This window comes from Trachemys scripta, chromosome 6, assembly GCF_013100865.1.
Source record: "Trachemys scripta elegans isolate TJP31775 chromosome 6, CAS_Tse_1.0, whole genome shotgun sequence".
NCBI classification, from domain to species: Eukaryota; Metazoa; Chordata; order Testudines; family Emydidae; genus Trachemys; species Trachemys scripta.
In genome coordinates, this window is record NC_048303.1 from 94272416 (window position 1) to 94294104 (window position 21689).

At 41.0% G+C, this 21689-nt stretch overlaps 2 protein-coding genes across 3 annotated transcripts in view; both read right to left on the reverse strand.

Moving 5' to 3' along the window:
• Positions 1 to 843: 843 nt before the first annotated feature.
• Positions 844 to 7153, reverse strand: C6H9orf40 (chromosome 6 C9orf40 homolog). The gene is made up of 2 exons (XM_034774907.1): positions 6773 to 7153; positions 844 to 1002 (listed from the first exon to the last, which is right to left on the reverse strand). The coding sequence occupies exons 1-2, from the start codon at positions 7151 to 7153 to the stop codon at positions 844 to 846; spliced, it is 540 nt and encodes a 179-aa protein (XP_034630798.1).
• The window catches only part of CARNMT1 (carnosine N-methyltransferase 1), a 39817-nt gene continuing 19004 nt past the window's right edge, over positions 877 to 21689 (reverse strand). The window contains exons 5-9 of one of the 2 annotated variants that reach the window (XM_034773193.1): positions 14696 to 14874; positions 12163 to 12276; positions 11396 to 11499; positions 10920 to 11093; positions 877 to 1002 (exon numbers count right to left, since the gene is read on the reverse strand). In XM_034773193.1, coding sequence (XP_034629084.1) covers positions 10977 to 11093; positions 11396 to 11499; positions 12163 to 12276; positions 14696 to 14874 — 514 coding nt within the window. In that variant the 3' untranslated portion in view covers positions 877 to 1002; positions 10920 to 10976. Of the gene's footprint in view, positions 1003 to 9952; positions 11094 to 11382; positions 11500 to 12162; positions 12277 to 14695; positions 14875 to 21689 lie in introns of those variants that run through there. The other variant, XM_034773194.1, reaches the window with a different exon arrangement.

Consider the following 21689-nt stretch of genomic DNA (forward strand, 5'->3'; position numbering starts at 1 on the left):
AAGTTATGTACGTGCTCAAGTCTTTGCAGGCCCAGGACCTAATCACTCAACCCTGAAAAAGTGTGCCTGATCATTTCACACTCCTCTTCTTGTCAGCTTTGTACATCTCAGGCAGTTAAACTCCACAAAATGCTCTAAACCCAATGACACAAAGAATGGGAATAGCACTAACTTGAGCATGTGAAAAAGAAAACAAAACACCCACAAGCCACCCACTGCTTCGAGTTACCACTAGTGAGAAGGTGAAGTAACTTAGGGTAGCTATGAGCAGAAAAGAATATCCCACCATAATCATTTCTGGTTTGCATAGAAATCTGATTTTTGTTTGTTTTTGTTCAACATCTAAAGCAAAAACATCAGAAAAGATTGTAAAGGTGGTTGTTTTGGTGTAGTTTTTTTTAAATAAGTGCATGGTACAAAAATTTCACTTTTATGTATGTTAACTACATCCTTTCTGTTCAGGGCAGGAGGAATGTTTTGGCATTTGTCTTCTACAGGTAATGCTCCAAGCTATTCATTTTGCTGGCTATGAAAGTCCAGAAATAAATTCTGATTTTCTACAAATTGTTACACATCCATGTTTTCAAATATTTCTGCCAATCCTGTGTCAGTAGCCTTCTCTTCATTGTATAGGTAAATTCACCTTTCCAGTTTATTGGCAAGTATCCAATGACCCTTTAATCAATGTAGACAAACCCATCCTTACTTGTGCAGATTGACAAAAGTATAAAATTCTTTTTTTCAAAATGTCAGAAATATACTTATTGTTCCAAAGTAGGAAAAGCCTGAACACAAACAGAAACAAGCCTCCTCAAAATAGATTTGCTACGAGGAATTAATTACTCAGGTCTCCATTTCAGTCTCTATGATTTCAGTCCTGGAAGTAGTTCTGGCATCTGTCATATTCTCCCCATCTAAGTCCAGAATGACAGACAGATCAATAGCAGGTAACGGTGCTCTCCAGTACTGGAATGAGTTGTATTGCCAAAATTCTTCCTCATGCTTTGGAAATAAAACACAATGTGTTAATGTATGGCACTGCAGTAGAAAGAAGAGAATAACCCCATTTGCAAAAGAAATTGAACCAAGAGATATTTCCCAGATGGTTTTAGAGGTATATATTTTACTTTCTTAAATGTTTTAAATGTAATACACTAAAAAATAATGGACAATCCTAACCAAATAATTTGCTTCTGTTTTTGGCATAATTATTTAAATATTTTTGCTGAGGACTATTGTATTATCTTTGAGTACCTTGTGTACAACCATGTCTACTGCAGCTCACAGTTTATGCATGCAATGATATATTTAAGAGGCAATGTTTCTGCACTTCTTTAAACTTTACACAAATCAATATTGTTCATTACAAACCCTCCTTTGTTGCCTCTCACAAAATATACGAACACTATGGACAATTTCAAAGTCTGAGACTCATGAGACCTTTCTTAGCTTAAGGAACATTCAAGAACATTTCCATAAGTCAGGGGTGGGCAAACTATGGCCTGTGAGCTGGATCCAGCCCCTCATGGCTTTGGATCCAGCCCCTCATGGCTTTGGATCCAGCCTGCAGGATTGTCACCCCCGTGGCACCGTGTGCCCCGCGCCACTCCTGGAACCAGCCAGCACGATGTCCCTGTGGCCCTTGGGGAAGGGAGGAGGGGCAGAGGGCTCAGCGCGCTGCCCTCATATGTGGGTTCCACACCTGAAGCTCCCATTGGCCGCGGTTCCCTGTTCCTGGCCAATGGAAGCTTCGGGTGTGGAACCCACAGGTGAGGGCAGAGCACAGAGCCCTCTGCCCTCCCCCAGGGGCCACAGGGACGTGGTGCCAGCCGCTGCCACCCCAAAGCTGCTCCAGGTAAGCGGGGCCAGGCTGGAGCCCGCACCCCACACCCCATCTGCACCCCAACCCCCGCCCTGATCCCCCTCCTAAACTCCGCAGCCCTCCTCCACCCCAACCCCTTGCCGAGCCCCTTCCTGCACACCGCACCCCCTCCCACACCCTGCACTCCCTCCCACACCCCAACCCCCTGCCCCAGCCCTACATTCATAGCCCTGCATGCAACTTCCCCACCCAGATATGGCCTTTGGGCCAAAAAGTTTGCCCATCCCTGCCATAAATGTTATCAGTTACAAGAATCATAAGTATTTCCCCAGTAGAGAACTGAATGCATCTATGGTAGATATATTTAAAGAATGGTAGCTACAGTGAAAGCAATATATTAGAAAAGAGTTCTAATATTTTCTGTTCAGTTTTTCTTTCTACATCTACATATATGCAAATACAAACAAAGTAATGTTAATCATGAATTTTCACCAGGGTATATGATAAGCAGTGCAGATGACAACTGATAAGACTGGAACAAATTCATTACTGATTTACTCTACAGACAGATTTGTTACAAAACTGTTTTTTTCCCTTTCTGCTGGCAAATCTGCTATCTGTTTTTAGCCAGAGATCATTACTTAAATAAGCAGCACTAAAGTTAATGGAGTGAGACACTCCATGCAAAGACTGTTTCTGTTGAAGAAACACAGACCATAAAAAGGGAACATAAGTAAACCTCCAAGTCATCCATTGTGGAATATATAAAATATCTGTTATGTATAAAAGTTGTTCCTCCAGACCAATGATTCCTTCCTAAACTAAGGGACTAAGCAAAAACAATTACTCCTGTCACAACTTAAAAGGACATGTAGTTCTGTATAATTTTGTTTTACTGTATTGTTTCTAATACTCAGAATCTTGAAACAACTCTTTCCATTTCTAATGGAGTTTGAAATTAATATGGTATTTCTAACTACTGAATTGGCATCATTCAGTGTAGACATGGCTTTTGAAATAATAAAATTTTGCACCCTCTGCTGGCTCTGCAGTAGAAGAGAACAAAATGTGATAAAATAATAACATGGAATTATCAGGCAGTCATTTGGTGTCATAATATTAAGTGTTTGAACTCAACGTGTGGTTTTTATGAAGATCTCTAGGCATTTTGCAAAACCTACATTTTCATACATGTGCACAAATGCACTATGTTTTCAGCTAACAGTACTTTATCATTATTATTTGTATTACCATAGTGCCTAGGAACTCTAGTCAAGGACCAGAACACCAATATGCTAGGCAATGTACTGCTTACTATCACAAATTGTGTTTTTCATTTATACAAGTTCTTTGGAAACAGACTAAAACAGCATAGTATACCCATAAGCTAGATGTCCGTGCCACAAGCAGTAGGAGAACGTAGTGCCATAGAGATGGAAGAGCTATTTACATTTTAATTGAAATAAAAACGAAACTGCATTTATAATATAGAGGATTGCAAGCATCAAAATCTTTCAAACTAAAATTTTTATATTGCATAGTATCAATGATGCAAATAAAAAGTAACGATTTACATTGTTGAAGCTTATACAGGCTTCAAACAAGTTAGGGTCCGATTGTGCTAGGAACCCTACAACCATACAGCAGACAATCCCTGTTCCCAAGTGGTTACAATGTAGGGCCCCAATGCAAAGAAGTCACATGCTTAATTTGATATGGGACCACTCACGTGCTTAACTTTAAGCATGTGTGTAAGTTGTTATAGGATCAGGACCTCAGCTTATTTATCTAAAGGAAAAAACAAACGTAACAAAGAGAAAGTCTCTTTGTATCAAGCATAATCTATACTGCCAAAGAAAGGATAACTTCAGACCACAAAAGATCACTGCATGTGCCAAACACGAGCAAAAAGAATGTGTGGGAAAGGGTCAGATCTTTCGTATAACCTTCGAATATTTTCAAAACAGGGCTTCGAAAATCCACTTGTCAAATTAAATTAAATTAAATTAATGGAGATATCCCATCTCCTAGAACTGGAAGGGACCTTGAAAGGTCATCAAGTCCAGCCCCCTGCCTTCACTAGCAGGACCAAGTACCGATTTTGCCCCAGATTCCCAAGTGGCCCCCTCAAGGATTGAACTCACAACCCTGGGTTTAGCAGGCCAATGCTCAAACCACTGAGCTATCCCTCCCCCCCTAAAAGCCTAAAGACCTTAAAAAAACAATTTCTGTAGAATTTAATCTTTCGTTTTAAAAGACTGATTTTTCTAACTCTACCGGTACAAAGATAAACTCCGATATGTGACACACTATGCTGTCTTCTTGAGTCTGCAAAAAGTCAGCTCTAGGACAAATGCAGTTATAACAGCTTTGCCAAGCAGCAGCATGACATTAAAAAAGATTCCAGTCTGTTTTGCTACTGTTATTATGACATCTATAGGAAGCAATAAAATTGTGAATAATGTTAATTTCATTATGCTGCTGTTTGGGAGAGCTATGAGCAGTAGAAACATCAATGATTGAGTTAGCTGTGTGCTGGACCCCAAATAAATAGGTTAGATGGGTAGAGTAACCAAGTAGCTCTGTTATCAAAAAACTCCACCTCTTCAGGAGTGTGTATGTCTGATAAATTTGAAGCTAGAGGATATCAAAAAAGAAGCACCCTAAGCAAAGTTTATAGAAACCAGTAAATTTGTCAATACTTATTTGTCAACATATAGCCCAAAAGGTACTTTAAAAACAGAAATTTACAAATCTTTATAAAATCTTTCTGCAGAATTGTTTTCAGTAAGTCATATCTATCTCCTTAGTAAGACAGAACAAGGTACGTTTACAGCCTTCTATACAAGAAAAAAGGTTTACATAATTACAATTAGTAATTACAATTACCCTGATTTAAGGTAAAAACAGAGATAAATAATGAACTCAACATTTCCAATACAAATCCTTAAACCAACTTGTGCTACCAAAATATTCAATGGAGGAAGGAGTCTGTCTTTTCTCCTTCCAAATAGAGATATGTTCTTGTACGAAGCCTGGCCTAGCATAGGTTTTCCATTGGATTGAAAAATCCTTCCTCACTTCATTTGTGGGATAATTCTACACATTTCATATGTACATTTCTACCATGAGGTAAAGAAAAAGGAGCAGGAGAAGAGAACATGACACTGTATGTGGAAATCAGAAAGTGCAACACAGCTCTCAATTGAACATAGTTATGTCTTCAAGGACTCAGATTTTAAAAAATGGGTACCTAAAACTAGGGCCTTAAGTCTATAATTAGCCCGATTTTCAAAAATACTAAGTCTCCAAGAATTCCCTATTAATTTGGTCAAGGCTTCTATTTTCAGTTAAAACATCTAAATTGGCAGGGAGATGAACTAATAGATCTTTTCTACCCCCAGCTTCTATGATTTATAATTGGGGAGGAGGTTTTACAGTTGCTTTATTTAGGAATTTCCTTCAGCAAAAGTTAAGTGTTGTGGAACTCTTGCCTACCATTGCCATTTAGTTTCATTTTTTTAAATCTACATTTATTTTTCTGCCTCACCACAGGTTTAAAGATATGCAACAGGTTAGAAGTATGTACTTTCCCCCTACATTATAATATTGCATATAATGGACAGTATCACAGATCTGCAAATTGCACTTTTATCATAATAATAATTGAACTGATACTTATTTGTGACATCTTCCCACTGGACCTGTTGCTTCATGCGGGCCACTCTGGCAGCACTGCACAGAACAGCTGTGCCAGGAAAAAATTTCAGTGAAAAATTAGTCTCTGAGAATCATAGAATATCAGAGTTGGAAGGGACCTCAAGAGGTCATCTAGTCCAACCCCCTGCTCAAAGCAAGACCAATTCCCAGCTAAATCATCCCAGCCAGGGCTTTGTCAAGCCGGGCCTTAAAAACCTCCAAGGAAGGAGCCTCCACTCTTTGGATTTAGTAATCCAGAAATGTTGTCAGCCATTAACATGGTATATCTTTAGGGCTCCTCCTTGTGTGTATTCCAATGGTGAAGTGAAGTCAAACTAAACTGTCATGCGTTCCAGAAAAGTTGGGTTTTACCTTCTGCCTAAAGAATGAGTACAGAGAGGGAGAGTGGTGATACAGGTCCTTGTAGTGTCCCAGTGAGATGAAAGACCCCTGAAGGAGGCATGACTAATCCATGGAAGACTCCATTTACAGGAGGCACAAGCTACACAGAAATCTTAGAAATACAGAGTAAGGTACCTTATCTAGTTAAAAATAGAGTGAAGTCGGTGCACTGTGTTAAACCAGTAAATGTTGTGCAGCAGTGGTGGAACAATCTGTATAGTGGGGGTGCTGAGAGCAACTGAACCAAACTGTAAACCCTGTATGCCACATGCATGGAAACTACTTGCAAGCCAGGGGATGCTGGAGCATACCCTAGTTCCAGCACTTATGGCTTTGTGGTTAGAGACTGATGCAAATAACCTTTATATATTGCCCAGCTGAAGAATCACTTGTGTAGTGAAACACTAACTTGGTCCAGCTACAAAAGATGCTATGTTAAAAAGCAGAGATAGTAAGGCTCAACCTTCAAACATGATTTACACAGAAGTAGCTGGGAGGAGCAACTGTACCTGGACAGTGAACAACCACCAGATGTTTCAAATAAACCCAACACTTGCTGGCCACACCCAGTAATGGCACGTGACTTATGTGGCCACTAAAGAGAGTTTGGTGTGAAGGGAGAAGTTGGGGATGAGAAGGACACACTGTGCTTTCTGCACGGATTTTACCAGGCTGTTACTCATGCGGGAGACACCCCACAGAGGAGCTGGGTGTCCCCCCCTCAGTGCGTGCAGCGCCTGGCACAGGGGCCCTGACGCGCCGGAACCGAGCCTGGGCTGCAGGCTGGGACTCTCCCGAAGCCCTAACAGCCAGCCCACCCTGATCAGCACCACCCCCTCCCACATTTACCTCCTCGGTTCCCCGCTCTTCCCCCCGAGGATCCGGGCTTCGCGCCCCCAAGCCGACACCGCCTGCCCGCATCGCCTGTTCCGCCCGGGGCCCTACGTCTCCCCCGCGCTGCTGCTGCCTCCTCCCTCCCGGGCTGGCGGGGTCTCCGGGCTCCCCCCCGCGCCTGTTGCCCTTGAGTCCAGGCCGCTTCCCCGGAGGCGCCTCGGCCTCCTCCAGTTTCCGCTTCTTGTCAGGGTCCCCAGGTACCGCGCGGACAGGGCTCCACAGCTCGGGGCCGTCCCGCGGGCGCCTCCCGGGCGCGCGGAGCAGCGGAGGCGGTTCGGGTAGGAAACGCTTCCAGGGCACGTGACACACTAGCGGCTCCGCGTGTCGCTTGGCCATCGGGGGCTGAGCGCGAGCGGTTCAAGCACTGGAGCGGCGGTACCTCCGTGGCGCGCGCGGGCGCAAGCCCTTCTCTCCCAGCGGGCGGAACGGGGCTAGGCGCGCATGCGGCTTAAGGAGGCTTCTGTCCTTCCCTCCCCTTTCGCGTCTCGTAGTGCCCTCTAGGGGGAGCGCGCATGCAGCCAGGTCGCTGGTGCGCGGTGGTGGGCCGGAAGCCGTCATGGCCGACAACTCCACGACAATGCAAGGGCGAGACTAGACACTGCCACGCGTTTTGGCTATTACCGCGTGAACCTCTTGCCCGGCTGGTCATTAATCTGTCACCCCGTCCCGCGCCTTTCTCGGGTTTAGCTGCTCGCCTCGGAACTCCCTCCTGTTGTGTAGCTACCCCGGGGGGTAACGCGGGCCCGAAGCTACACAACCCCACTAACCACCTGTAATTTACCGGCGTCCAGGTGTTTAGGACCCATGTTATAAACTAGAGCTGAGAAGTGCTGATTTGCTTTAATCCCGCCCAGGACAGAGGAACTACACTTAAGCCACTGTATTTATCTTGGCCCAGGGTGGCACCTACAATTCACCACCAGCGTCCAGCTGTGGGCATACCAGTCACATAAAGAGGGATTTAGTACATCCCTCGTTAGGGACATAGCATCTCTGGGGATGAAGCTCAAATCTACATTCACCTTTTTGCAGCTTTATCCCTTTACAAAGTTTACTGTTGCTTTGGCATAACTGCTTTCTAGCTCTAGGACTGGGACTACTTACAATTTAGGTTTGGGCTGGAGAAAGCTGGCACTTCTAGTAAGGATTATCTAAATAAAATCAGTACCACACAGTATGCAGACTGAATTAAAAGGTCAAGAGCGATTGGGCAATAATACAGGTTTAAAGGGACTGGTACAATCAACATTTACCCTAAATGTGCCTTATTTCAACAAATTTAAAAATGTAAAAAGCTTTTTGAATGTATCTATCTATAAAGGATTAGAGTAGATTGTACAGGGGGAAAAAAGCCACAGGAGACCATCAGTTGCCTTCTAAAGGCAGAAAGTTTATTTATTTTTATTTCCCTTAATGGCAGCATCTAAGCTTTCAATGGGCTTTAGTTGAGATTGGACTAATTTATTTTTATTAAAAGAGCAAAAAATCAGATTCCTTTTAGAAAGTTCAGACTACCTACAAGTAAACCCTTATTGAAAACTGCTGTTAGTCCAATATGGTTTCTGGATAGGGATCTGAGCAGAACAGTTTTTAAAAACATGCAGGCTTTATGCTCCTAGACAGCATTTAAAATAGTAAATGCCTTTTTGCCCATGTGAACTTTAAAATTGTACTTTCAATTAAAGCAAAATTGGAAGCATAAAATATCTACCTTAAAAACAGAAAGCTAAAAATGACCTTATCAATGCCCAGAAAAAGATACCACAGCTAGATGAATGAGTGTGAGTTTAAAATACCATAAATTTAAAATCTATTATTCAGTGCCATTTCCATGGAAACGGCTTGATTCCCTACCCTACCTTTTTTACTTTTAAAAGGATTTTCAAAGGGGATGATAGTGTAGCTAAGTTAACCATTAGATTAATGTAAAGAGAACAAACCAGTTAATTTGATCCTTCCTCAACACAAGTCATTTAATAATTATTCTCATAGAAAATATTTATAACTTCAAAATACAAAATGATTGTATGAAATTACAAGCTGTGGATTAATATCCATCTAATTTACTTTAGTAGGCAACTTACTTAGAACAAGGAAACATTATTAGAGGTAGATTTAAAGTACCACATGTAAATTGCCTTAAAGTTCCAATCAAATATCCAACAATTAACCTAGGTATGCTGAAACAAATATAGAAGTTGTTGCTAACAGCCAGAGGTGAGCGGGGGTAGAAATCATGTGCCCCCTAGATTTCTACCAGGGTTCACACCAGAACTTCAGAAATATAAGGGCTACTGTAGAGGCACATCATACTGTTGATATTGCTGGGGCACAAATTAACGGTTCTGTAGTGAACCCTGGCAGCAGAGGCAACGTGTGCGGGTGGGAGGGCATGCCATATGGCCTGGTGACTGAAGCGTGGCCTCACAGTCACTTACTGAGCCTTCTTCAGTGCAATGCAGAGCAGCTTCACAGCACCTCCCTTCTCAAAACCAGCTCCCTGCCCTCTGGCCAGCCCCACCTTTGGCAAGACACTCCCAGTGCAGCCAGGCCTTTGGCCACAGGATCCCAGCTCCCTGGACTCTATTCCTGGCTTGGTGATGGACTTTGAGCTGGGACAAGGCAGCTGGGCCCAGTTCTCAGGGCTGCAGGTGCAGTCCCTGCACATACATGTCCTTCCCCTCTGTATAATGAGGGATCTCCACCTCACTCCCAGCAGCACAATGTGGCTTGTAAAGGGCTTTGAGACACTGCTGGAGCACAGCAAGCTGATTGCTGTTCTAGATGTGCCCTGTGAGCCAGCCTGGGGGACAAGAGGCAGCTGGTTTGTATCAGTGGGCAGCAGCAGCCTGGAGGCAGTAGCTGCCTTTCCATCATGGGAAGGGACGGAGCTGCTTCCAGCAGCAGGTATAAGGAGGGCGTAAGGGATGAGCTCTGCAAAGAGAGACCAGGGGCAGCTCCTGTGCAAGGCAAAGGAACACCACATAGGATTTGCTTAATTTTAAACTTAATGACTCCCCATTATTACAGCACAGCCCTACACTCTGGGCACAGTTGTCCCAACTGTGTAACTGCTTTCTAAAAAGAAAAGAAAGTAGCAGGATTTCTCTATTGTCTAATAATCCTTAAAATAAATGCTTCAAACACTTTATTTAAGCAACAGATAAGTTACACTGATAAACTTCAAATGGGCAAAGTGAGAGTGCAATTCCTGCATTAGCAGACTAAGTCTTATTTCTGTTTCAAGGTTAATTTACTCCCATTCCTTTGTGACATGATGCTTTGCTTCACTCCATACTATGATTTCATATATCAATATTCAAATTACCAAAGCCAACAAACTATTAGAATAGATTGCTAAGCTTAGCATGGCCAGAAAATTATAATTTATAGTTTCTAAAATATTTTATCTTTTGTTTCTATTTTCAGTCCTATAGAAAATGGTCCTGGGAGCGTTAAGTCACAATAAATGCAGCTTTCAAGAAACTTCTTAGCACCGTTCAATAATTTCAGATTTTGTAAATATTCTATTTTTAAATTGATGTTAAGAAATCCTTCTCTAAACCGTGGCTGAGCTTGTATTATACCTCTAAACATTCATAAGGTCACAAGGAAAAATGAAAACAATTAGAATTTTGTTTAAAAACTGAGGGAGAATACACAAACATTTTTTGTTTTAAGCCTCAGATCAAAAGTGGAAATAACATTCCCAGTTCTGATATCAAACATAGAATTGTACATCCTTTCCAACAGATCCTGAGAGCTGTAGCTTGTGCATGTTACAGACAGCTGCAGATAAAAGGGAAATTATTTTGGATTTCGGTACTATTGAATAATTATTAAACCAGTCTTATCAGGACAACCTCATGGCAGACATTAAAACAGGAGTTTTATACTTGTGAAAATGGGATGTTTGTATGCATTCTGATGAATGAGGGCTGTGTATGTGTACATTTTCTTCCATTTTCACTAGTACAGTACAAATATGCATGGCACAGTATATATCTGGATAGCAATACAGGTATTAAGAAAATAGACACTCTCAAATTCCTGTTAAGAATAAACAAGGCACCACTGATTTGAGGTTGTATCCAGTCATTACCTAGTCCATTGTGTGTTGTAAATTTTAGCATTATCTCCAGCATTTTTTCTGAAGAATCTATTTGAAACACTGCAACTCTGGTTTCCTAACCACAAACAACACACATTCATAGTAGTACTTCATCATGGATAGTTCATTCACAGTGTATGTAGACAATACAGATTCTTTCTCCACCTGAAAATAAAAATTAAAGTTTTCAGAATATTTTCTGAAATAGCACCTGAAGCAATTCCCTCCAAAATGTGTATTTCTCCTCTGAACAAGCATCACTGTTGTGTGTTTACAGTCAGTGTTATTTGCCCTTTAATGAATTAAAAACCAGACAGCTTAAATATAACTACAATTGTCAATATAAACATGTAAGCATCTTAAAAGTTAAAAATATATATTAAACGACATTTAAGGAAAAGCCCTAATATGCCTAGTTTTGGTTGACCCATCTACTCCAATAAGCATTACTCACAATCTATCCGTACCTCTAGATGGAATCCATACTGTAATATAACATTTTTTATATCCTCATAACTCAATTCTATAGAAAGTTCATTTGCCAAGTTTTCAAAGTGGTAAAGGAGAGGACCTAGAATACAAAGATAAAGGGATTCAGTAACACTAATACCAGTTTTATTGTCAGAAGTACACTTTTATCTAAACTTTTATATGAAGTCAACTCTGTAGCATTTGGGATAAGTATGAAATCAACAAATAAAAAAAATATGACACCCTGAGCTGTAAAACTAACTGATAAGTAGAGCTAGCTGACAGCCGTGCCTGTAATTAGGTTGTCTACCGCTTTTCATTATTAGCCCGTTTTCAGTTGCTTACAGCTTTAACAAACTAAAGTTTCAGCAACAAATGGTTCAGCCATCTGAGAGAACAAGATTGGGAGAAAAGTACATTGTTTTGCCAATGTTAAAAATAAATGGTTAAAGAATTTAAGAAACTGAGCACTTCAGTGCTTTGGAGTATGGATGTGACACTTTGGAGGGTGCAGTCCTCAGGCCAGGGAGATGCATTTTGTTTCCTTATGAAAATTCACTCAGATTTGGCTGAATAATAAGAATCTGAAAATCACTGTTGACACATGCACAGAGGCTTGAGAGAATGGGGTAGTTAAAAATGCTGAAGATTCCATGGCTATGAATGCTGAGCAGGACTTCCCCTGCAACTGCTCCTCCCACTCACCAGGGGCCATTGGTCATGCCAGGCAATAGAACTGAGAGCAAGAAGATGAACCATTTACCTAAATTTATCCATATTCCTCCTGGTTTGAGAATTTTCCATATTGTATCAATGTAATCAATGACATTATGCGCTGTATCTATGAAGAAGCAGGTTGCTATGCAGTCCCACATATCTGTACAAAGAAAATACATTATCGAGTGCACATGATCGGCTGCAACATCAATCCTCTGTATAAGACTTCAGACTTGGCTTGTATTTAGCATTTAGTATCAGAATATATAGATATTTAGTCACACCTAAGATCACCTTTAGCTAACAGTAAAGAGAATGGCTAGAAGTTAAATATTTCCTAACATTTTATTGAAAGAAAACCAATAATACTGTATTACTGTAAAAGCAGGGCAATAAAGGTATGCCTACACTGCAACTAAAAATCCTGGGCTGGCCTGTAACAGGTGACACGGGCTCCGGCTGCTTAATTGTGGGGCAGACATTCAGGGTCAGGCTGCAGGCAGAGCTCTGGGACCGTCCAACCTTGTAGGTCCTAGAGCATGGGCTCCAGCCCAAGCCTGAACATCTATACCACATTTAAACAGCCCCTTACCCTGAGCCCTGCCAGCACTGGGTTTTTAATTGCAGTGTAGATCAGAGGTTCTCAAAAACTGAGGGGCAAAATACATCCAAGGGAAGGGGGGGTGAGAGAAGCTTTCCTGTGGACATTTTACCCACAGCAATGAATAACTAGAGCAAAGCGGATTCCTCTGCATTTGACTCTACATGGTGCTGTGCATTTTGAGATTTCCATTAAACGTGCACAGTATTATACAAAGTTGTTGCCATCTGTACATTAATCTGTTTGCTACGATGCAGTGTGCGCATTTAATTGTAAGCACGGACCACAACTACAGTTTTGCTTTTGCTCTTATTACAATGGATCACTCGTGCCATGAAGGGGGGTGGGGAGTGGTGGTGGTGGGGGGAGAGAGACATGCAAAAAACTAAGCTGAAACGGATTTGAGCGAAGCACTGCCGCCATACACATTGGCATATGTAGTTGTGTGACGGGAACGGGGATGTAAAACTACTACAGATACAAAGAAGGGGGGCATGATCAAATAAAGTTTAAGAACCACAGTGTACACATACCCTTAGGGCCAGATTTCCATTAAGCAAGGCTCAAGAGCTGATACTTTAATTTAATTAATTGATTTTACACTCAATTGTTTGAGCATGGATACCACAACTGTGTACACAAAAGTAGGAAAACAAAAATGTACCCGAACTCTGGGCCTCTTTAGCACTTTTAAAATCCAGAACAGAAGGCTGCCCATCATCAAGATATTTGGTGATTTCACTTTGAAATATCTTTATCCAAAACCACACATTTCTACTTTTGTATTTCCTATTGTATTTAACCTTTCTTCAAATTAATGCTTTGCATAGATACAAGGAAAGTCTTTTGAAGTGCAGATTTCCTTTTCCCATCTACCCATATTCTCTGAAGTTATGAAAGGTTAGGCCCTGTTACCTTCAAATAAATATTTTTTAAAAAATTTATTTTTAGATTTATTTCTGACTTACAACAGCCTTCATTCCCTGGTTTGAGCTACAAACATCTGAACAGTAGCAGGGGGCTGACTACAAGCCACTATGCCTGTGGGAAAAGATATTACTACTTCTTAAGAAACCAGTGTTTAAGCAGGGCAAAGGTCTAAAAAAAAGCAGGCCAAAAACTTGCTAGCTCAAGGAGAATAATTGCGGGTTCAAACATGTATGCCAATTGCAAGGAAGGAATAGCACCAGCTGGTTATTTAGTACCTTGTATAGACAAATAACCTCCAGATAAAAGTAAGAAATCCATCATCACTTCCAGTCTTACTAGTACTAGGAACTGAGGTGGAAAATATTTAAGTACAGTCATCTTCTGTACATGAATTAGGGGGAGAAAAATTACCTCATCAGTTGCAACAAAAATTATTTATCCAGACAGATTTCACAAATGACAATAAGGATGTTTGTGTTGACAGGAACATTGTGATCTTTCATAAATATTATCCCTTTGCACATCCTTGAAATACTGGTCATTGATAGTTAATGAATATCTATTTGTTTTATTTGTAAATAATTGTTTTAGTAATAATTTGCCATGTTGTCTATTTTTAAATCAAGTAACAATAAATAATTAGACTTCACTTCATTTATATCCATGAAAAGCATAGGCTGTTTATATTGTGCATTTCTTTAACATCAATCACTCTTCTAATTCAAGGAAAGAAAATAGGCACGAAAGATCACAGTGTTGGAAGTTGTCCAAGATATCACCATTCTCATTAAAAGAGCAGAGCATATATAACCCTACAACAAGGATACAATTTAGACACTTAAATATGCTAGAGCACACGTATAACTTTTGCTTCTTTCAATTCAACTCATTTTGGTTGAGAAGAATCTAGGTGTAATATACAACTTTAGTGCCTACTTTAATGATCCAAGCCATAATTTGATTTTAATTTTAAATAGAATTCTATTCTTCCATACTGGGTTTATATTTAGTGTGTTCATGAATTCTGACCTCTAATTTCTCTACTTACTGCACTCTGAGTAAATTTCTTGAAAATCCCCTGCTGTCATAGAAAAGTTTGCACCAGAAGGAAGACTGTGGGGATCAACATCAGGGAAATAAACTGGTCGTATCTGATCAGCAGATCTCCTGTTATTGCTAAACTGATGAATCCAGGGATAAAGTTTATGAGAGTTAATTTCAGAGCATCTGGAAAATATGAAAGTCAGAATGATTCAGTTTCAACTAACTGCTCACGTATTACTTAGAAAAGTAGGTGTTTTGCAATAAAATTGGTAAGTATAAAATGATTTGATTTTCAACAATATGTATGATGAATTTAGTTGCTAATCGGGATGTTATAAAGTATTTCTGTAGGTTTTACTTAGGTTATTATTCCTACTTCTTCAAGACAAATAAAACATACAGTTTTATTGAAGAGGGGGATTTCTTCTTTTTTGCCTTGTATATTTCAATCATGTTTTATGTCTAGCTTAAAAGAAAACCAGTAGCACAGTTCTTTCTGCAAGATGAGTGAAAATTGCCATTACATATATTCAGTTGTGCTAAACCATTAGAATTCCCATTTGTTTGTCATGGAAGAGTGTACTTGTTTATTTTATAAACAGAAGGGTGACGACTTAAGTCCTTTCTTATTTTTATATTTTCCTAAGAATACCTATTTTCATTCTAGATTCTTGCTGAGAGTTGCCTTTCTTGAGTCAGAATAAGAGAGACTTTGTGGCACAGCAAAGTAAAAACATTTTTCTGAAAGGTCATCCTTTAAACAAAAGTATGTATTTAGATTTCATTAGATCTGCAAAGTAAAATAATTTGACATTGCGCAGTTTTACTAATATCATTTGAGCATATACATTTACAGTACTGCAATTAATCTTAACAGCTCATGCCATTTCTCTTTCTGTACACTGCAATGTGGACCAATACATAGCAAAGTAACACGAAACCCTTCCAGACTATTTCAACTATGAAAAGTAACTAAAATGACACGCTCCTATGAATTCCAACTTTTGCACAGGGGTCAAGGTGGACATTTTGAATGTTCAATAATAGGCCCAAACTGAGGAAGAGGTCTGTGGCTTCACAAGATGCCCGTGAAGTTACATCTAGGGAGCAACCTTTCAGAAGTTGTCTAGATAAGGGAACACAAGATTTCCTTTTCTGCAGAGGTATGCCCCTACTACTGACAATTTTTGAAAAGGCCGCTGGGGAAGAAAATAGGCTGAAACCGTGCACTGTGTACTATAAATGGTCCTGACCAACAGTAAAATATAGGACTCTTTTGTGAGATTTGTGGATCGCAATATAAAAATGTGTGTCGTGAAGGTTGAGGGCCAAGAACCAATCCCCTTGGTCCAGTGACAGAATTATTGCTGCAAGTGTCACCATTTTGAATTTTTGGGCCTTCACAAAGGTGTTAGTAGTCTTATATCTTGGATAGGTCTAACCCCCATTCTTTTTTGGAAATACCAAATACCAGGAAATACCTGGAATAAAACACACTCCCTCTGTGCTGCACAGGAACCAATTCTACAGCACCCAAGAAGAGGAGAGAGCATATTTAGTTTTGTAGCAGGTTCTTGAGAGAGGTGTCCCTGAAGAGGGACGGTGTTGGCAAGCTGAAGAGAAGTAAAATGGATGGAGTACCCTATGGAGTTGATCTCCAAAACCCACTTGTCCATAGTGATAGACTCCCAAGCCTGCCAGGAGTGGTAAAGGTTGAGAAGTAGGTGGTTTTCTTCCCTGGAACCTCTCTTTCACTGAGGTTCATATGGTATCTGGGGGAGCTCGAGAACTGGGCAGGATGAAATCTCTTCACCAACAGGAAATTACTAAGCTCTCTCTTTTGGATCCTGAGAGAATGCAAAGTAGCCCTGGAGTCCTTTAATGTATGCAGAGATTCATCCATGCGGTCAGTGAATAATTTAGTATTATCAAAAGGGAGGTCTTCAACTGTATTTTCCACCTGCTTTAGAAATCCTGAGAGCTGGAGCCAGCAGGCCCGCCTCATAACTACTGCTGTACAAGTCGAACAGGCGGTAGTATCAGCACCATCGAGGGAGCCTGCAGAGCCTGAGCAGCTGGCCTTCCGCAATAATTGGCTGGATTACTCTCTATGTTCTGTTAGTAGATGCTCAATAAATGAGTTCAGCTTGACATAATTTGTACGATTGTACTTTGCCATTAACAGCTGGTAGTTGGCGATTCTGAACTGCAAAGTACTGACGAATACGATTTTCTATTCAATAGGTCAAGGTGCTTATGCTCCTTGTGGTAGGTCATAGATTTAGCATGGTGCTGCCTCCCACATTCATTAACTGCATCAACCACCAAGGAGTTAGAAAAGGGATGAGAAAATAAAAATTTGGAGTCCTTAGATTGAATATTTCTTATCTGCTCCCTTGCATGTAGGTAGCGAGGGTGTGCCATATAACCTTTGCAGAGTCCAGTAGGGCCTCTAACAGCCAAGATAACAGATGGAGCTGTATGAAGGATGTCAAGCAGCTTATGATGTGGCTCTTTAACCTCTCAGGAGGAATCTGCAAAGAATCCACAATTCTATTGACAAGTTCCTGAAACTGATTGAAGTCATCCACCAGGGAGGGAAGAGGTGGCATAGCTGCCTCATCCAGGGATGAAGAAGATATGTCAGCTGGTGGAGAGACCTTTTCATCAGCCCTAGCTCCCTGTTCCTTAAAAGGTTTCTTCCTGCAGTTCTGGTCTCCTAGGGAGGGAGGGTGATGACTATCTTTGTGAGTAGTGGTTCTCAAGGCCTAGAAAATTGCTGATGATAGGCTGCCCAAAAGTCCCGGTATGGCCAAAGAGGTGGTGCACATGGCATGGGTGGAGGCATCCATGGGTGTTCATACCAGCGAAACAGTGGTCGGGGCCATTTCTGACAAGTGACACCAATCTCCTCAGACATCTCTGGAAAAGAGCCTCATAGGAGCAGAGGGAAAGCTTTGCAGAGATATTTGGGAGACTGAGGCAAGATCTTTATCAGAATCATCCTCTTCCAAATCACTCTGTAGCTGTGGAGTTCTGGAAGAAAGATGAAACCGTCAGTACTGGGTGAATATCTGGAGATCTAGAAGTCCTCAGTAATAGGAGTAAATCGGAGCCATGTAATGATGAGTCGGGCATCTCGGACACAGCAAAGTCACAGAGAAAGCAAAACTCCTGTGATACCAAGTGTTGTTGGTACCATGTCCATAGTCTGCGCTGAAATAATAGTGGCTGAAGGAGTTGACAGTACCATGAATCTCAACTGCTCCGAGGACAATACAGAGCTGAGTGCGCTTCTCCAGTACTGGGTGAGAAGCGAGAGAGCTCTTCTTGAAGCCTTGCTCCACTGATAGTATCACCGACCTCCTGGAGCCTAAGATTCAGCAGCAGTGGTCCCCAAACTTTTCAGGATCACACCCCCCCCTTTACCCATCTGCGCCCTGGCTGGAAGTGGGGCCGTGGCTCTGGGGGTGGGTGGTGGAATGTGCAGACAGCGATAAGGAGGCTGGGCTGGCAGCCAGGGCCCCAGGCACAAGGCCAGGAGCTAGGTGGCTCTCCCTTCCCACCCCCTTTGGGGGCTGGCCTGGGCCCTAGCCACACTCTCTCCCCTCTCCCCCCCACATTCCTCCATGTCCCTGCCCCCAGCAGACACGCCCCACAGTTTGGGGACCTCTTCTCTACAGTCTTCAGGTTTGACAGTACCTGAGGAATCAGCAGCCTTGTGGGTACCAGGTCAGAAAGCAATGGGTGCTGAAGTACGGGGAGTCATCCAAGACCACAACTTCTTAGAGACAGATTTGCTACATGAAGAATCTCGAGGGACGGTCTTTGTGAATATTATGGGAGGAATCTTGGGTCTTCCTTTTAGATGCCCTCAAGGAGCGCAGTTCAGAAACAGTGAAGGCAGCAGACTTATTCACAGACTGGTGTACACAGGGAGTCCCCTGGCGAGGGGCAAAGGCCAGGTGCAGTGAGCTCTTCATCATGAGGAGTCGAAGTTTGATCTCTCTGTTTTTCTGGCTCTAGATTTTAATGCCAGACAGCACTTTTGGGAAATAGGAGATTCTCTGAGACAACAGATGCACCAGGACTAACCATCACTCATTGGGATTGCCTCCTGGCACGACAGGCAACATTTGAGACCAGGAGATCCCAGCATGCCCTCAGAGAAAAATCAAACTCACAGGAGGGGAAAAACTATCTAAAAGGTACTAAGAAAAATAGCTATATATATTCCCTAGCTACAGCCAAAATTACTACTAAGTACTAACTACTAAAAAAAAAAAAAAAAAAAAAACCTCATGGGACACAGTGGAGGTAAAAACACAGACAACTGCTAAGGCTCTATCTGAGGCCGAGAAGGTTGAGCAGGAACTGAAGGCGGTTCACCCGCGCAGTGCTATATAACAGCACAGAGCATGAGACTAAGTAACATGCATGTGCAGGCTGAATGGACACTACTACGAGAAATCTCTGATCAAAGGCACAGGAGGCTCAAGCACACTTAGAATGGAACGCCCATAGGGACGTTACTTGAAGAACCAGTGGGTTACAGAATATGTTAATTATACCACATAACTAATTGGGGGATGGACTAGATGACCTCTTGAAGTCCTTTCCAGAACTTTTTATGATTTTTATACGGGAGGGGACTTTGCATTTAGGGGTCTCAACCCAACACAAGAAATCTACACATCTAAGAGAGATTACTCATTTATGAATGATAAAAGTGGGAATACTGAACATAAGCAGTCTCCCAACCACCAGATATCACTCCCTATCATGATGAACAACACAGTAATTATTTCCTTTTATTCCCTCCTCTCCCCTGTTTGTACGTATACATCTGTTGGCTCTTGTTTATACTTGTATGTCTACACTGCAATTAGACCTATGGCTGGACTGTGCCAACTCACTCAGGCTAAGGGGCTGTTTAACTGCAGTGTAGACGTTGTAGCTCGGGCCCTCCTAGGACCCTCCTACCTTGCAGGGTCCCAGAGCTCAGGCTACAGCCTAAGCCCCAATGTCTATGCCGCAATTGAACAACCTCTTAGCCTGAGCCCAAGTCAGCTGGCACAGGCCAGTCAAAGGTTTTTAATTGCAGTGTGTACACAACCTTAGACGATAAACTCTTTGGGGCAAGGGCCATTTTTCTGTTCTATGTTTGTACAATGCTATCACAGTGGCGTCCTGGTCCATAACTAGGTTCCTGGGTGCTACAGTAATAAAATAAAATAAAAAAATTGTAAGTCTAAGATTCAAAGTATTAAGTGTTTTCACAGATATGTGTCGCTTCAGACAGATGAGCCAGTCTACTGGCAATCTGGTTCCTTTTGAACCTTGGGAGATAAAAAAAATGTGATATCCTTCCATATACTTGCCAGCATTCCAACTCAGGATAAGAACAACTATTGTATCTTGATATCTCCCCACCCACCAAATCCACCTTCTGTTCTCCTTCTAAACAGCTCATTGGTAGTAGGATTGGCTATTTCCTTGCTGGGACTGTGATAATAGCCAACCACTCCTCTCTCTCCGCTTCCCCATCAAATTCCCATGGTTCTTAAATTTGCATACAATAATGCTTTCGAATCAAATGTTAACTTCATTCACTTAAATACAAATCTGAACCAAGTGTTTGATGGCAAGCATGTCTGAGAGGAATGTGATTTTAATTACTCATTAATAGTCCATATCAGTTTAGAAGTATGGAAGTGGTTTGAGTAGATGCTAAAGGCAAACAATTAGATAGGATTTTAGTGTCCATTAAAAACTACCTACATTACCAGCATGTTTTTGAAACTTAATTTTTTCTTTTCAAAATGTGATAAACAAGACATGGACAAAGGAAAAGAGAGGAATGCTATCTACACTTTAAATCTAGATATAATCCATAAGAGTCCTTTTTACTAAATTAAGCACTAGGGTTTGTTTGTTTTTTTAAAAGTCAGTAAATAAAAATGCAAGTACCAAAAGAGAAAATATTGAATGATAAAAAAATGGTTAGCAACTCACTTCATATGTGAAGCTTTTATAAACTTGCTGGAACAGACTCTGAATTTAGAGCTTCTGCAGTGAAATCTTTCTAAATGAAATTTAGAGCATTAGCCAGAAACTGACTAAAAATGGCACCAGATTCCTGCTCATATCATTTTTCAGATAATGTATTGTTGGAGATAGCTGGTGAGGTACAAAACAGAAAGCAGCTTGACACTTGGATAAAGAAAGATTGGAGCAGTTCTGATTCAGTATTGTTTTGACTTGTCAACTGAAGATTAGTTATGGAAATCATTCTATTCTATATAGGTTCTTATTCTGCGCTCATTAACATAGAAGCCGAGCGCCTTCCAGTAGTGCGTTCAGCAACATGACTAATATCTGTCATTAATGGAAAATGAACATGGGACATCAACATGTCATGCTTCTAATTATACGTGTGGTGTAATGCTTATAAGATCATTTTTCTGATCATAGCCTCACTTAAACTTAACATTTATAGTGGATTCTACCACTGTGAACCTATGAGTAATTAGAAGGTGTATGCAGCTGCTGGATGAGAAAGATTGCCTAATAAGTGTTTTGATATTTTAATAGCAATGAGGCATCTATTAATAAATTTTTCTGTCAAACAGCAAAAAATGTATACATAAAATTAAATAAATACTTGTGGAAATTTGCCTTAACTTTTAGTAATAAATGCAACCTATTTTATTTTTATTTATAAATTTTCTTTGGTGCTTATCACCATAGTATCAGAACTCCTTGAACATATGAATCAAATTTATCCTCAACATCTCTATGAGACGAGAAGTACGTCCATTTTACAGATTTAAAACAGAAGCATAGAAATTATATAACTTACTCAAGCTCAAACAAGAAATTTGTGGCTGAGCCCAGATCTCCTGAGTTCCAGTTCAGTGCTTTAACCACAAGGCAATTCTTGCTTCTACAATCTTTATGACATACAGGTATGGCTATAATAAATTTCCAAGTCAAAT